Genomic DNA, 16,112 nt, shown 5'->3' with positions numbered 1-16,112 from the left:
CTGTCATGGCTCAGTGGTTAAGGAATCTGACTAGGAACCATGAGGTTGCGGGTTCAATCCCTGGTCTTGCTCAGTGGGTTAAGGATCCGGTGTTGCCATGAGCTGTGGTGTAGGTTGAAGATGAGGCTCGGATCCTGCGTTGCTGTGGCTCTAGCGTAGGCCGTTGGCTACAACTTGGATTAGACCCCTAGCCTGGCAACCTCCATATGCCGTGGGAGTGACCCTAGAAAAGGCAGAAAAAGAAATTGCTGCAGATTGCTGAATTCCTTATATAAGCTCTCTTGTGTAAGTATTTCACATTGGCCAGCTCCTCTGACCCAGAGCTTTATGATAGCTCTGTGATATATATACACACAAATACATAGAGTAATTATATCTAATATGTTTTATATTTCTCAAATAATTACTCCCCCCAAATAAATATTTATGCATACAAGATTGTAGACAGTTTCCATACAAGGAATTCCTTGAAGAGAACAAACAAATAAGCTAACCAGCGCACAGCAGCCCGTGTCATTTTCTGTTGATTAGAATGTTTCTTCCATCTGATTTCCAGGGTCTGACATACAGCAGTTCAGTAAATGGTTGCAGTATATGTGGAAGGGTGATCAAGCTAGCTGTTGCTCTCATATCATGTACGTATTTATGTATATATATGGGTATGTTTGCACACACATATATATTTGTAAGACATACATGAATGAAATAAATGTGTGTAAAACTCTCTTGTAAACAAAATCTTGTTTTTAAATGAAGGAACTGAAACTTAGTCTATCCTAAGTGAGGACATTATCCTCACTTACAAAAACATCTGTTAGCTCTGACTCAGTTAATGCTCAGTGCCAAAACTTTAAAAAATCTAGCGTGCAAGGTGAATGAAAAGATTGTGGTGGGTTTTTTTTTTTTTTTCTGGAGGGGGGGAGGGCGAGATTTCAGTGATAAATGTATCCACTGTGAAGATTCACAAAATGGTATTTCTTCTTCACCTGCACCATATTTGTTATGTGATATTTAAAGTGAATTCATTGTTTTGACTCTTAAACACTCTCTCTGGTGACAGTACTCAACATGTATAGGTATGCCTGCAAGTCCTTTCTGTTCAGTTTCAAGAGGAGAGGCAGGGATAAGAGGCCTGCCTGGGTTCACGAGAGGAAGGAAGAGGAAGCAGCACCTGCTCCTGCTCAGGGAGCAAGCCTGACTGAAAAGGATGCTTATCCACCAGTTACCAGGAGGTTTTTATGACAGATAGATAGAATCAGTCCTTGGGAGAAAAAGATTATAGTCAGAACTGAGGAAACCAAACAAAACAGACCATAAGTCAGAAGGACAGGGCAGATATGGAAATGGGAGGACAAAGAGCAAGAGCAGGTTCCAGGGCACAGGAAGCTGGGGTGAGAAGCAGGTAAGGACTAAGGCTTGACATGTGTGAGGGAGCCTGAGCTGCCACTATTCCTTCTCTAGTTGTTTGCTGCCTATGTTAGGAAGGAATGGAGGTTTAAATTAGTTGCTCAAGGGTCAGAACAGTGGCTTAGTATTAAATATCATATATAAAAGTGGAAACATGTAAGATGCAGACGCTAGACTACACATTTCTGCTTATTCACAGGTTACCCAAAAAACTTTTGCTCTTGAAAAAAGTGAAATTATTAAATGCATATGAAGTAAAATAAAAGCAAAATGAACAAGAGAAAGATGAATTTTGTATATCACCTATATGTGGAATCCTTAAAGTAATGCCAAAGACTCTACAAACAAAACAGAGGCAGGAGTTCTCACTGTGGCACAGTGGATTAAGGATCTGACTACAGCAACTCAGGTTGCTGCGGAGGCATGGGTCTCATTCCCTGCTCAGCGAAGTGGGTTAAAGATCCGGCATTGTCACACTTGTTGCATAAGTCCCAGCTGCAGCTTGAATTCTATCCCTGGCCTAGGAACTTCCATATGCCGTGGATGCGGCTGGGGAAAAAAAAAAAAACAGAAACAGTCTCACAGATATAGAAAACTAATTTATGGTTACCAAAGGGGAAAGAGAAAGGAGGAGGTATAAATTTGAGGAGTATGGTATTAACAGTTACAAACACCTGTACATAAAATAGATAAGCAACAGTGACTTACTGCATAGCAAGGGAACTACATCCAATATCTTATAATAGCCTATAATGGAAAATAATTGGAAAAAATGTATAACTGAATCACTTGTCTATACACCTTAAATTAACACAGTATTATAAATCAACTCTAATTCAATAAAAATAAAATAAAAATTTAAAAATCAAAAACAAAAAGTGTCATCAGGGTAGGAAAGTGGTGTAACCTGAAGCATCTCTTCTCAAGATGTAATCTGTGGACTCATGATCCAAAAAGATGGAACAGTTGCAGATGCATTGAGGTAGGCAGTCTTCATATTCTGCCCTCCTCCCAGGAGATTCACTGTGTGTTAGAGGCTCTCAAAAGTCCTGCAAGGAAAACTGCTTGTTGACTTTAACTAAACATTTTTCATATTTTATTAACATGAAACCCTTTTATTTATAGCATAAAAGTGAGTTGTTTTGTTTAAAATTTCTTGATTGAATAAAATCTCTAAATCTTAACTTAAAATAACATCATTGTGGGAGTTCTCATTGTGGCTGTGTGATAACGAACCTGACTAGTATTTGTGAGGACGCAGGTTCAATCCCTGGCCCTCCTCAGTGGGTTAAGAATCCAGCGTTGCCATGAGCTGTGGTGTAGGTCACAGATGCAGCTTGGATCTGACGTTGCTCTGGCTTTGGTATAGGCCAGCAGCTGCAGCTCCAGTTCGACCTCTAGCCTGGGAACTTACACACGCCATGGGTGCACCCCCCCAAAAAAAATCATTTAGAAAAAGAATCCTGCAGTTATTTTTAGAAGATGAAATTAGATGCATCTTATACCAGAATAAGCTCCCACCATATACCAGAATAAACTCCAGAAAAATGAAACCATGCAAGTAACTGGAAGAACACATGCATGAATTTCTACAGAACCTGATTGTACAGAGAAACTTCCTTACTATGATTCAAAATACAGTGGCAATAAAAGAAAAGATTGATATATTCAACTATAGAAAAATAAAAACCTTTTGTGTGGAAAAAAAATCATAAACAAGCACAGATGACAAAATGAAGGGAAGAGACAAAAAATGATAGTAAAGGGGCAAAAGACAAGAACAGACAAGAAAAAAGGTACAGATATAAAACACACATGATACATGTATGTGCACATATATATGACATATGTGGCCTTTCCCATGTGAAGAGTCAACTCCACTCATAATGTTCACAATGAGAACAAATACCCAAAAAATGGAAATCAAAACTACTTTAAGATATAAGTTCTCATCTCTCAGATTGGAAAACATTAAAAACTGGACAACATAGTGTTGTGAAGTGTCTGTAGGGAAACGAGCACTCTCAGACATTGCTGGTGGAAATGCTAATGGGTACAGCCCTTGTGAAGACAATGTGTCAGTATCTAACAAAACCAAGTATACATTTACCTTTTTTTCCAGGAATCCCACTTCCAAGAATTTTCCCTTGAAGATACATCTCCAAATATACAAAAATAGATATGCCCCAAGTTATTCATTGTAACATTAATTTCAATGATTGCAAAATATTGAAAACTTGCCCGAGCATAAGTGAGTGGTGAAATAAACATACATTCACATGGTGGAGTACTGTCTGACTATAAAAAAGTATGAGGAAGCTCTCTTCAAACTGGTATGAGTGATTTCCAGGATATATTTTAACTTGAAAAAAAAAAAACTGAAAAAGAGTAATTATAGTATGCTTCCTTTTGCATTTGAAAGAAGAGGAATGAAAACATAGATGTGTATCTGCTGAGTTTTTACAAAAAAGAAACATAGAAAAGAGACACCAGAACTAATGCAATTGATTACCTCTGGAGGAGTGAGTGGGGATGGTGTTGAAGTGATGCAGGAGTGGAAACAGATCAGAAGGAATGAGGGAAATCTAACTCTTACCTGAATATGCCTTTCTATGTAATTTTGACTTTTAGACTGTTAATATTTTGTGTACACATAATAACAAAAGTAATACAAATCAAGAATGGAGAAGAAAAACTAAAATGTAATACCAACAGAAGCAGATGATGCTAACGGTATTTCAAATGAATAATATAACCACACTGAAGATTTGGGGAAAAGAACTAGCTTAAGTAAATTTTGAACATGGTATTTTGATTAAAGATAGAAAGAGCCATAAACAGAGAATCCTGGAAAGTAGGTTTGAGATGTTTTATTTGTTATTCTGTTTTGTTTGCTTAGCAGTTCTGAAACTACTTTTGGTGTGTTCTGTACTTCAGAAAATAAGTAAATATACTGAGGCTAATGGGAGTCAGGTTCCTCAGCATTGGGAGGGAGTTACAAATATGGGAAAAGATGAAAATGACTCTGTGGTATTGTATTAGTATTAGAGAAATCAATACCAGCTCATGGTTATAGATCAGGGTCCATCAAACTTTCTCTGTACAAGGCCATGTAACAAATATTTAACTCTGTCATTACAGACAATACATAACCAAGTGAATATGGCTAGATTCTAATAAAGCTTTATTTATGGACACTGAAGTATGATTTTTTTATAATTTATAAACATTACTATTTTGGGGGAGTTCCTGTCGTGGCTCAGCAGAAACGAATCTCACAAGCGTCCATGAGGACGCAGGTTTGATCCTTGGCCTCACTCAGTGGGTTAAGGATCTGGCGTTGCCATGAGCTGTGGTATAGGTCGCAGACATGGCTTGGATCCCAAGTTGCTATGACTGTGGTATAGGCCAGAAGCTACAGCTCCAATTCGACCCCTAGCCTGGGAACCTCCATATGTCGCAGGTAAGGCCCTAAAAAGCAAAAAAAAAAAAAAATTAATTTCATTTACTTTAAAATTAAATAAAATATATAAACTTTATTGTTTTAATTTTTTCAACCATTAAATATATAAAAACTATTTTTGTTTTGCAGACCCTACCAAAACGGGCAGTGGGCCAGACTTGGCCCATGAGCATACCTTGCCAACCCCTGTTTAGATAGATTATGATATAGCTAGCTTGCTAGATTATAGATAGGTAGCAAATGAGATAAAATGTTTAAATTGGGGAATCAAGGTGAAGGATATATAGGAGTTTTTTTGTACTTTCTTAAAAATTTTTCTACAATCTGAAATTACAATCTGAAAAAACAAACGAAAAAACCTCTGTACTTCCCATAGCTACTGCTGAGAAAAAAAAAAAATACATTCCAGATCATTGGCCTAAGGTAATATCTTACCTTTCATAACACCTATATTTTTCTACACATCCATGGACTACAAGTAGAAGCTACTACTGCTATTGTGTAGAGTTTATAATTTGTCACTGAGAGTGTCAGCATGTGATAACATTATTTTTCTCCTGTTCATCCTTGTTCTCCATCACTCTTACAGAGTAATGAGGTCACTGGGCTGGTAATTTGTATGTGACTTTGTAATTTTCTATAATGTAGGAATTTTTTGGTCTACTGTAATTAAATGGGCTAAATAAAAGGTGCTTATCAGAAAATGCCCCATTAGCTTGGCAGTCTGTGACAGATCCTTTCTGATGTCCTTAATGTGTTATTATGAAATTCAGTTACACAGCAAGCTCACCTTGCTTATTTCACTAGCCATAATCTAGTGATAGCTAAAGTGAGCAGTGAATGAAAGTATCTTAAAATAATACAAATAGGAATTGAGTAATTTTTACATTAACGTACTTTTTATACAGGAAAAGCAAATGGCTTGCAAAGAAAACCTCTACTGTATAGACTTGTTTTGGGGGGGGTTGTTTTTGTTTTTGTTTGTCTTTTTAGGGCCACACCCATGGCATATGGAGGTTCCCAGGCTAGGGGTCTAATCGGAGCTGTCGCCACCAGCCTACACCACAGCCACAGCGACACAGGATCCGAGCCACGTCTGCGACCTACAGCACAGCTCACGGCATCACCAGATCCTTAACCCACTGAGCAAGGCCAGGGATCGAACTTGCAACCTCATGGTTCCTAGTCAGATTCGCTAACCACTGAGCCACAACGGGAACTCCCAGACTTGTGATCATTCTACAATCCTTTCCTGGTTTAATTCCAACAGAATCCAATTCCTACCTTGGTTTATCATTGTAGCTAAAGCCATACTGTTATCTTCATTGATAATGAGGGTGATAGTGGCCATAGCTAAAATTTTTTGAGTGCAGCTCTGTACCCAGGTCCATGCCAAATGCTTTTCATTCATGTTTTTCATTTGATCTTAACAACAAACTATGGAGTACTGTTACTATCATCTTTTTATAGATAAGGCTTAGCAATGTTGTAAGTGACTTGCCCAAGTTCTTACATTAAGAAGCATGGAGCCAGGATTGACCAGAAAAACCGATGCTCTTAGTTACTGGTCAAGTCTGTCTCCCATTGTAAATAAAAGACAGCAGGAAATACAGAAATTTAGGAAGAAATTTTTTGGCCATGAGGACATGTTCCTATTGAGAAGAATAAGGTCAGTGATACAGGGTGCTAATAACAATGCAAGAAATAGATTCACTTTGGAAAATCTTTCGCATTCCCCTGCCTGCTGTGTTCCCCTGGAGAAGCTCGGTAGCAAGTTTGCAGATGAGAAGGATTTGAAGTAGAAAACACAGTGACTCAGGCCTCCTGGATGTCACTGACTTGCATCACACCCACCCAGGTATCTGCTAGAGGGAGCTGGGAAACAGAAAAAGAATGGAAAGAAGGGAAAAGATTGGGAAATGAAGTTGGCAGTTAGAGGCAGAGGGACTGGGAGTGTAGGGGAGGCTTTCTGGAGTGATTTGCCCCCATTTGTACCAGGAGAACTGAAATATTGAGTCACTCGGGGTTCCAGAGGCCCTCACTCTCCCTTCTTTTGCCCTCTCCTGCTCTAAAGCCCTGAGTTAATACATACCAGCTCCCACCATCGTAGTCCGTGACAGCTCCAAGACTAACTTCTGTTCTGAATCATGAAATGGAGTCTTGTCATCCACGACATGTGACTTTGTCAGGCCTTCTTACCCAAAGGTCCTAAGGAGCTATGTCTCTGTTGCATTTCTTCTGAGTTGTTGAAATAAATTTCTTAGGTGAGAGGAGCTGTGCTTATAGTTGAAATATCAACAGTAATAAACTTTTGAGAAGAATAGTCATCATTCAGTTGATGTATTTACTGAACAACTAGTTAGTTAAGTAGTTGACTCTGTGTTTATAGATTTATAGAACTGAATATTACTTCCTCGATACCTTATTTTCTGAAACATAAAGGAGGAAAAATATTTCTTTGTGGAAGCCTGAGGGAGTTAAAAATTCAGGGGAAAGGTAAAATCTATATTGAAATTACAGACATATTTTTCTTCTTTTCTTTTTAGGGACTGGTTAAATATGCTGAGCCCACCAATTGTTCCTCCCAGTCACCAGCCAGCAGAGCAGCATCAGGATTCTTCTGGAAGCTTGAGTGCTCAAGGTGGGAATATGAAAAATGCCATGCATAAATAAAAATCATTAACTATAAATAGAGAAAATAAAAATAAATTAAAAATCATTAACTATAAATAGAGAAAATCAGTTAATTTGAGATGCCAATGTTTTTATTAAATGCCAATTGCTTAGGCTCCGATAGTCAAAATGAGATCATCTGTGCCTCATTTTATAGGATTCTTTACAACTAAAAGGAATTTAAGAGAGAAATTGTCATTGTTCTCCAGAAGGTTAATCCCAGGGCAAAATATAGTCTAAGGTGTAAAAGCAAGGCTTTGGTGTCAAGTCGACCTTCATCTGAATTCTGGCAACTCCTTCTATATGCCTTTTATGAATTTTGGGTTTATAAAGTAAGACTAATAATAGATGGTGCCTACCTGCAAGTTTTTCATGAAGATTTGGTAAGATGTACTATATATGAAATACTTGGAATAGCACCTCCCAAATACCAGCTGTTAGTATTATTACAAAGCAAACCCAATACTCCAGCATCACCGAGACCCATGTTTTCATTAATACAGACAATACAGCCTTTTCATTAAAGCAAAGACTGGAACGGAGCTGCATTAAGTTATACTAGTAATGGAAAAATTGGAAGGGAGCAGGAATGAAAATTTGCCTGGGGTTCTCCTTGCTGGTGAGAGCTGTAGAAATGCCCCATTAGTTTCTGACTGTGAACAGTGAAGGTGTCTATCAGGAGTGTGTAGGAGAGGAACAGAGAAGAATCTTTGGTGGAAACAGAAGGGTTGAGATGGGAGTAGAAGGGGATCTAAAATGGGTAACTGGAGTGACAGACAGCTTCAGAGTGGGACTCCCCGAGAGAGTTTTCCAAGTTGGATTGTGAAGATGGAAGCTCTATATCTATAAAGTTAAAAAAAAAAAAAAAAAGCAACTGAAACCGGATAAATGTCTCCAACAAAGGTGCCAGGTTTTTTTTCCCTAACTGCCCCAGGGAGAAAGTGGAACATCCCATTTTTCTTCAGGTACAGAGAATTCAGACTGAGCGCTCATACATCTGAGTTGTACATTTTGGCCGCTCAAGGGATGGAGATGTCGCTGTGATTTACTATCTAAAATAGCTTGTGCCCCTCAAATTGAGAATCTTTTTAGAGGTGTACATTTATAATTACTTAAGACAGAAAAATATGATCTTCGCAGTGAAAAGGAGACCTTGCTATGAGGGAACAAATAATATGTTACGTTAAGTGTCCTAAATAAGCCACAGGAACTGAGAGTGTAGTTCTTAAGCAGAGGCACCCAAGATCTATAGTAGTGATGTGTAGCTAAAAGGATGCCTCAAAGTCACCATCACAGAGTTCCCATCGTGACTCAGTGGTAATGAACCTGACTAGTATCCATGGGGACATGGATTCAAACCCTGGCTTCACTCAGTGGGTTAAGGATCTGGTGTTGCCGTGAGCTGTGATGTAGGTCACAGACGCAGCTTGGATCTGGTGTTGCTGTGGCTGTGGTGTGGGCCAGCGGCTGCAGCTCTGATTCAACCCCTAGCCTGGGAACTTCCATATGCCATGGATGCAGCCCTAAAAAGACCAAAAAAAAAAAAAAAAAAAAGTCAAAAGTCATCATCACAGAGCAATGTTTTGACAGCAGGAGCTCAATTATGTTGAAGGTAAACAGAACTTGCATTGAGGGCAAGTTAACAAATTTAACTCAGGACTGTGGAAATGTTCCAATCAGTTTTAACTAGATCTGGCAATCCTTCTCCCTGTCACCCTAGATCTTCGAGTGCTATCCCTTTCCATTTTCTGAGAGGCTTGGGTAATTTGTAGCTAATTAAGACCATCAAAAAGTAGTGTTTCCTATTTGGTTAATCTTTACATGTCATTGGCTTAATTTTAGACAACATGCTTACCAATATACCAAGCTAGTGTTAATATATGATAAAGTGTTTGTCAAAGAAAAATAGCAGATTAAAATATCCAGTGTATATGGTCAGAAGGAGAAGGGCGGCATGGTTGTGGGCAGTCTGGGAAAAACTCTTCCTGGGTTTCTGTTACACAGTACGGTTAACTCAGCACCTACTGCATCCCAGACATTATACTCAGTGGTTACATTTAATCCTTACAGAGTATCACAAGGAAGATACTAATTTTGTATAGGTAGTTGTGGGGGGTTTTTTGTTTGTTTGTTTTTTGTTTTGTTTTGTTTTGTTTTTTTGGCTGCTCCTGTGTCACATGAAGTTGCCAGACTAGGAATCGAACCTGCACCACAGCAGTGACTGGGGCTGCTGCAGTGACAACACCAGATACTTAACCCTCTATGCCACAAGGGAACTCCCTGTAGTTGTTATTTTTTGCAGCTGAATAACTTTCCAAAGGTCAACTGAGCTTTCGAATAACTTCCCATTGGCAGAGCTGGGATTTAAATCCAAGCAGCCTGGCCCCAGGGCCCAACCACTGGTTTTATTTATTGTTTGTTTGTTTTTGTCTTTGAACCAAGTAAATAAAATATCTAATAAAAAATCTATATATAAAACACGAATTTAAAAATTACTTTTCTGTTTAGAGTTCCTGATCTACAGAAGGAAAAAAAAGAAAATATCTCAGGGTCTAAGTAGCTAAGTCCTTTAAGGAAAAAAATAAAAATCTCTAGTCACATGTTTCAACCCTGGACTTGTCTCTCCTTCCCACCCAGGCTTGTCAGAAATGCCCAGTGGCCACACTTCCTTCCAGGGAGTGAGTGGCTGAGGAGTGTAGTACCCATGTTGACCAAGCCTAAAGCAAGGCAAATTAAAAACCTTGGTGTAGTCCACTGCCCTAAATTTGACCTGACTCAATCAGTGCCAGAGTTAGAATTAGGACCCAGACTTCCTCCACATCAGCGCCTTTCTGCAGAACCATAGCACTAGGATGTGAAGGTGGTTTCAAAGGCTGGTTCAGAGGAAAAGAGGCTTTTCTAGCTTCAGACTTGTAGGATAAAAATAATAATAGTTATTGTATCACTTGTATCATCTTACTGTAAAACCAAGCCTATATGGGCACGTTAATTCTCAGAATAGCCTACTGAGATGTAGGTGCTATTATCACCCCCATTTTGCACATGGACACTAGGACATAGAGCAGGGAGGTGAGGCAATGAACCAGCACATCTCCATCTAAGATGGAGAGGCCGAGATGCATCCATGCAGCTAGAGGCATAAGTGTATTTTAACAGCAGGGAAAGATGGCCTGACCAATACAGAACTCTAGAAAACTTGTCCCAGGCCATACAAAAGTAAATGCATGCTTTATACCTATCCCTTGAATCCCTACTTTATTCAGTATAAATTTGTGTAACAGCCAGTTTCTGCTGGGTCAGAAAGTCTTGTGTGTAAATGCCACCTTGAAGTGAACAGTCCAGCTCCCAGCAGAGCTGACCAGCCAGCAGGAGCAGCACTGTACTCCATGTCATTGACTGGATGGAGAAATGGGCAGCTCTCTGTAGTTCCTCCTGGGCCATAATATACTTACCAGATATCAATTACCATGGGCACGGGTGCCCTTAACACTTATTAAAAATGTGTTTTCCTGGAGCTCATGTGAAATGTAAAAATGAGAAGTTAAGATTTCAGAACTTACTCAAGAAAACTACCAAACTGACCTTTTAAAAATGAACCAGACTTTGCTCGAAGAATAGTTATCAATTTCTTTTTGACATTTGTTCCTTTACAGATATGACCCTTAAATTATTCATACTTACCATCTCCAAAATGGAATAATAATGACTCTTCAGGCCTGTATACCTCTTGCAATTTGCATGGATTTTTAGTAAGAAAGGCAGTAAGATGGGCTTTTGGAGTTACCAGAGTCTCATAAAAATAACGTTCTTATATCTTTTGTACAGCAAAGCCACAGAAGATATTCCTTTATGAACATTGATTATTCTCCCACGAGACATAAATAAGCAGTGGATGCTTATTATATAGATGTAATATCGAAATTACTATGAAAGAATTTATAGAGGGAGTTCTCTGGTGGCCTAATGGTTAAGGATTCGGCATTGTCACTGCTGTGGCTCAGTTTTGATCTTAGGCCCAGGAACTCCCATACGCTGTGGTGTGGCCAAAAATAAAAGGGGGAGTTACAAGAAAATAAAAGAATTTTGTAGAAATCTCATGACTCCTCACAGTTAATTAGAGGGGAACCTGGCTCCAACAGAGGAATCCTTTCACAGTCCTATTTCCCACCACGCAATTGCATGACATTTATCTAATACTCGGAGTATAAAACTGGTCTTCCAAAATCAGTTTTATTGTTATCTCATCAGACATTATGCTTCATCGAACAACCATGGTACCCATAGTGCTTGACATGGCACCTGAGACATTGTAAACACACTTAAAATGTTTGATGAGTGGAATGAGGGCATCGTCTGCCCCTGGGACACAGGAGGAGGATTTGTCCGCTCTTTGGATCTTCCTTATATCTTTAAGATTTATTTAAAATGCAAGAGAGAACTTCACCCCAGAAAGTAATACCAGTGATGAAAATAGTGATAGAAGCCAGCATTAATAAAGCAACTGCCGAGTCGGGGAGAGGACAAGATGGCGGAGGAGTAGGAAGACACGCTCGCCCTCTCCCACAAACACAACAAAAAAAGCACATCTACAGAATAAATGACTCGCACAGAACAGCAACCAATCGCTGGCAGAGGAACCTAAACTCCAATAATGGCAAGAAATTCGTGACATTATTGGGCAGAACGGGAGAAAAGAGGAGAGTGAGAGAAGGCGAATCCGAGCGAGACGGGGGCTCCCGAAAGGGAACTGCGAGGAGAAAGGGATCCCGCACCCTGGAAAGTCACCTACCGGGCGAAAGATCAAACGAACCGGAGGAATCTCCAGATGCAGAGAAGAGTGTAGCAGTAAATTGGAGTACGGAAAAGCCGATCAAGAACCCAACGGACCATCTGAACTACGGGCAGAGTCACCAAAAATTGAGACGCCTGGGTGGGGGCTGGGCACCGAGACCTCGCCTCTGAAGGTTAGTCCCCGAGAGGGGGCCGGGGGACGCCTGGGTGGGGGCTGAACACCAAGACCTCGCCTCCAAAGGTTAATCCCTGAGAAAGGGCCGGGGGACGCCTGGGAGGGGGGCTGGGCACCGAGACCTCGCCTCCGAAGGTTAGTCCCCGAGAGGGGGCCGGGGGACGCCGGGTGGGGGCTGGGCACCGAGACCTCGGCTCCAGAGATTAGTCCCCGGGCTAGGGGGGCGGGGCAGAGCGGAAACTGCTTGGGAGGTCTAGAAGCCAGTTGACGGGGCAGAGACTGCCTGGGAGACTAGAAAACAAAGCTGTCGCAGAGGAAGGGAGCAATACTCCAGGAGTGGGGAAGGGGAAAGCCACATCAGAGGGAACCTGGGAGAAGAGCCTGGTCTGCGCCCGTGCTGGGGAGGGGAGAGAAGAAGGGGTGGGTCCCCATAGAATACCCCCCACGCCACAGCAAGCTTAGAGGCCCGCTAGCTAGCTGAAAACTCTGCTTCCCAGTGCATCCCCTCCCCCCACCCCCGCCACGCCCTCCGCTCTCACGGACCTGGGGCTGCCTGCCATCCAGGAGGGCTGGCCTCAACAATTGCCTGAAGCCTACCACCGCAGGGGCTGTCCCTGCACAGGCCTGCTTGCCCTTTGGAGGGCTACACTTCCGCAGAGCAGCACCAAACAGCACCAGCCCCCGAGAAAAGGCCTGCAGCCTAGAAAAGCTAGAACAAGCTTAGCCAGGCTGTGAATAGATCGGCCTAATTCTCGGACGGGTTTTTCTGAGTCGGGTTGCCCCGGGGAGGAGCCTCTTCGGTTTCCAACGGCCCTGCTACCCGCCCAAGCCCCCAGGGGATGCTCTAGTGGACCAGCTGCATAGGACTGCCAGCCCCAGGCAGGACCCCCTGCAGCCCAGAAAAGCCGCAACAAGCTCAGCCAGACTGTGAAAAGATCCGCCTACATTCTCAGGCTGTCCTTCTGAGTTGGGCTGCCCTAGGGAAGAGCCTCTCAGGTTCTCAGTGCCCCAGATAGCTGCTCCAGCCCCCAGGGGGTGATGCACCCCTAAAAAGCAGCTGCCCAACACCGCCAACCCCCTGCAAGAACCCCACAGCCTAAAAACACCAGAGCAAGCTCTGCATGGCCAAGTGAAATCTGCTACCATCGCGGTGTGGACGTCTCAGTCCTGTCTGCCCTCAGGAAGTCCTCCTTTGCTTCAAAGAAACACTGTTAGCCCCATCAACACTCCAGAAAAGCCACACTGCCTCAAAAAAGATTGACCAACAACGCCAGCCCTCAGGAAATATTCCACGGCAGTGACAAGGCAAACACTGCCCGATCACGGAGAGTACAACTCCCTCAGGAGAAAGAAAACAACAAGCAAGATGAAGAAGCTGAGAAACCACTCCCAGTCAAACCAACAGGAGAACTCACCTAAAACAGTCAACAATGAAACAGATCTCTGCAGTCTGACAGACCTGGAGTTCAAAAGAGAAATAGTGAAAATACTGAAGGAATTAAGAGAAGATATGAACAGTAATGCAGATACCCTCAGAAAGGAACTAGAAAATATAAGGAGGAGCCAAGAAAAACTAGAACATTCATTTGCAGAGATGCAAACTGAACTAGGGGCAGTAAAAACCAGAATGAATAATGCAGAAGAACGAATCAGTGATATGGAAGATAGAATAATGGAAATCACTCAATCTGGTCAACAGACAGAAAACCGAATCAAAAAACTGGAAAGCAATATAAGAGACCTATGGGATAATATAAAGCGGGCCAATCTACGCATAATAGGAATTCCAGAAGGAGTAGAAAAAGATAAGGGAATGGAAAATATATTTGAAGAAATTATCACTGGAAACTTCCCAAATCTAAAGGATACTGGATTCAAGATACAAGAAGCACAGAGGGCCCCAAACAAACTGAACCCAAACAGACCCACACCAAGACACATCATAATAAAAATGGCAAAAGTTAGTGATAAAGAGAGGATCCTCAAGGCAGCAAGAGAAAAACAGAATGTTACCTACAAGGGAACCCCCATAAGAATATCAGCTGATTTCTCTACAGAAACACTACAGGCCAGGAGGGAATGGCAAGAGATATTTAAAGTGCTAAAAGGAAAAAATATGCAACCTAGAATACTCTATCCAGCAAGAATATCATTTAAAATAGAAGGGGAAATAAAAATTTTTTCCAACAAACAAAAACTTAAAGAATACAGCAACACAAAACCCAGGTTAAAGGAAATATTGAAAGGGCTTCTCTAAACCAAAAAGAAAGGAAGGAAAGGGAAGAAAAAAGAAAAGAAAAAAAAAAGAAGAAGAAGAAGAAGAGGAAGAACTAGGACTGAGGAAACTGCAATCAGAGAGAAGTCACTCAGATAAGCCAGCATACAGATTTAATCATGAACATGCTTCAAACAAAATAAAATTAAAAAGAAAAAAATAAAAAAGAGTCATCAAAACCATAAAATGTGGGCAAGGGATGTCAGGAGGTAAATAACCCTTTTTGTTTATATGTATGTCTCTCTTCTTAATTTTAATATAGTAATGAAGTGTTTGAACTTACAGGACCATCAGGCTAAAACACACATTTATGGGAAGGGGTTAGCATACTTAAAAAACAGGGCAATCACAAGCCAAAACCAAATATTGCATTTGCAAAAAATGAAAAAAAAAAACCACTCAAGCAGATAATAACAGGAGACCATCCAACCAAAAAAAAAAAAAAAAAAATGGAGAACCATAGAATCAACTGGAACACGAGGTTCAAATGGCAATAAATAATCATCTATCAATTATCACCTTAAATGTCAATGGACTGAATGCCCCAATCAAAAGACACAGAGTGGCTGAGTGGATAAAAAGGCAAAAACCTTCAATATGCTGCCTACAAGAAACTCACCTTAGGACAAAAGATACATATAGATTGAAAGTGAAAGGGTGGGGAAAAATATTTCACGCCAATAGACATGACAGAAAAGCAGGAGTCGCAACGCTCATATCAGACAAAATAGACTTTAAAACAAAAGGCATAAAGAAAGACAAAGAAGGACACTATTTAATGATTAAGGGATCCATCCAAGGAGAGGATGTTACTATTGTCAACATATATGTCCCAAATATAGGAGCACCCAGATACACACAACAAATATTAACAGACATAAAGGGAGATATTGATGAGAATACAATCATAGTAGGAGACCTTAATACCCCCCTCACATCAATGGACAGATCCTCTAGACAGAAAACCAATAAAGCAACAGAGATCCTAAAGGAAACAATAGAAAAGTTAGACTTACTTGATATCTTCAGGACATTACATCCAAAAAAAGCAGAATACACATTCTTCTCAAATGCTCATGGAACATTCTCAAGAATCGACCACATATTGGGACACAAAGCGAATCTCAATAAATTTAGGAGCGTAGAAATTATCTCAAGTATCTTCTCTGACCACAATGCCATGAAATTAGAAATCAACCATGGGAAAAGCAAAGAGAAAAAACCTACTCCATGGAGACTAAACAACATGCTACTAAAAAACCAATGGGTCAATGAGGAAATCAAGAAGGAAATTAAAAGCTACCTTGAAACAAATGATAATGAAGACA

General features: G+C 40.7%; 1 protein-coding gene across 16 annotated transcripts in view; it reads left to right on the top strand.

The window, feature by feature from the left end:
• C13H3orf67 (chromosome 13 C3orf67 homolog) overlaps positions 1–16,112 on the top strand; it is a 282,335-nt gene that overhangs the window by 256,343 nt on the left and 9,880 nt on the right. For 15 of the 16 annotated variants that reach the window (XM_021069115.1, XM_021069106.1, XM_021069108.1 and 12 more), the window contains one exon: positions 7,417–7,511. In XM_021069115.1, coding sequence (XP_020924774.1) covers positions 7,417–7,511 — 95 coding nt within the window. Of the gene's footprint in view, positions 1–556; positions 636–7,416; positions 7,512–16,112 lie in introns of all 16 variants that reach the window. The other variant, XR_002337601.1, reaches the window with a different exon arrangement.

This window comes from Sus scrofa, chromosome 13 (assembly GCF_000003025.6).
Source record: "Sus scrofa isolate TJ Tabasco breed Duroc chromosome 13, Sscrofa11.1, whole genome shotgun sequence".
Lineage (NCBI taxonomy): Eukaryota > Metazoa > Chordata > Mammalia > Artiodactyla > Suidae > Sus > Sus scrofa.
The sequence above is the reverse complement of the archived record's forward strand: the minus strand, read 5'-3'. Positions and strand labels throughout refer to the sequence as shown.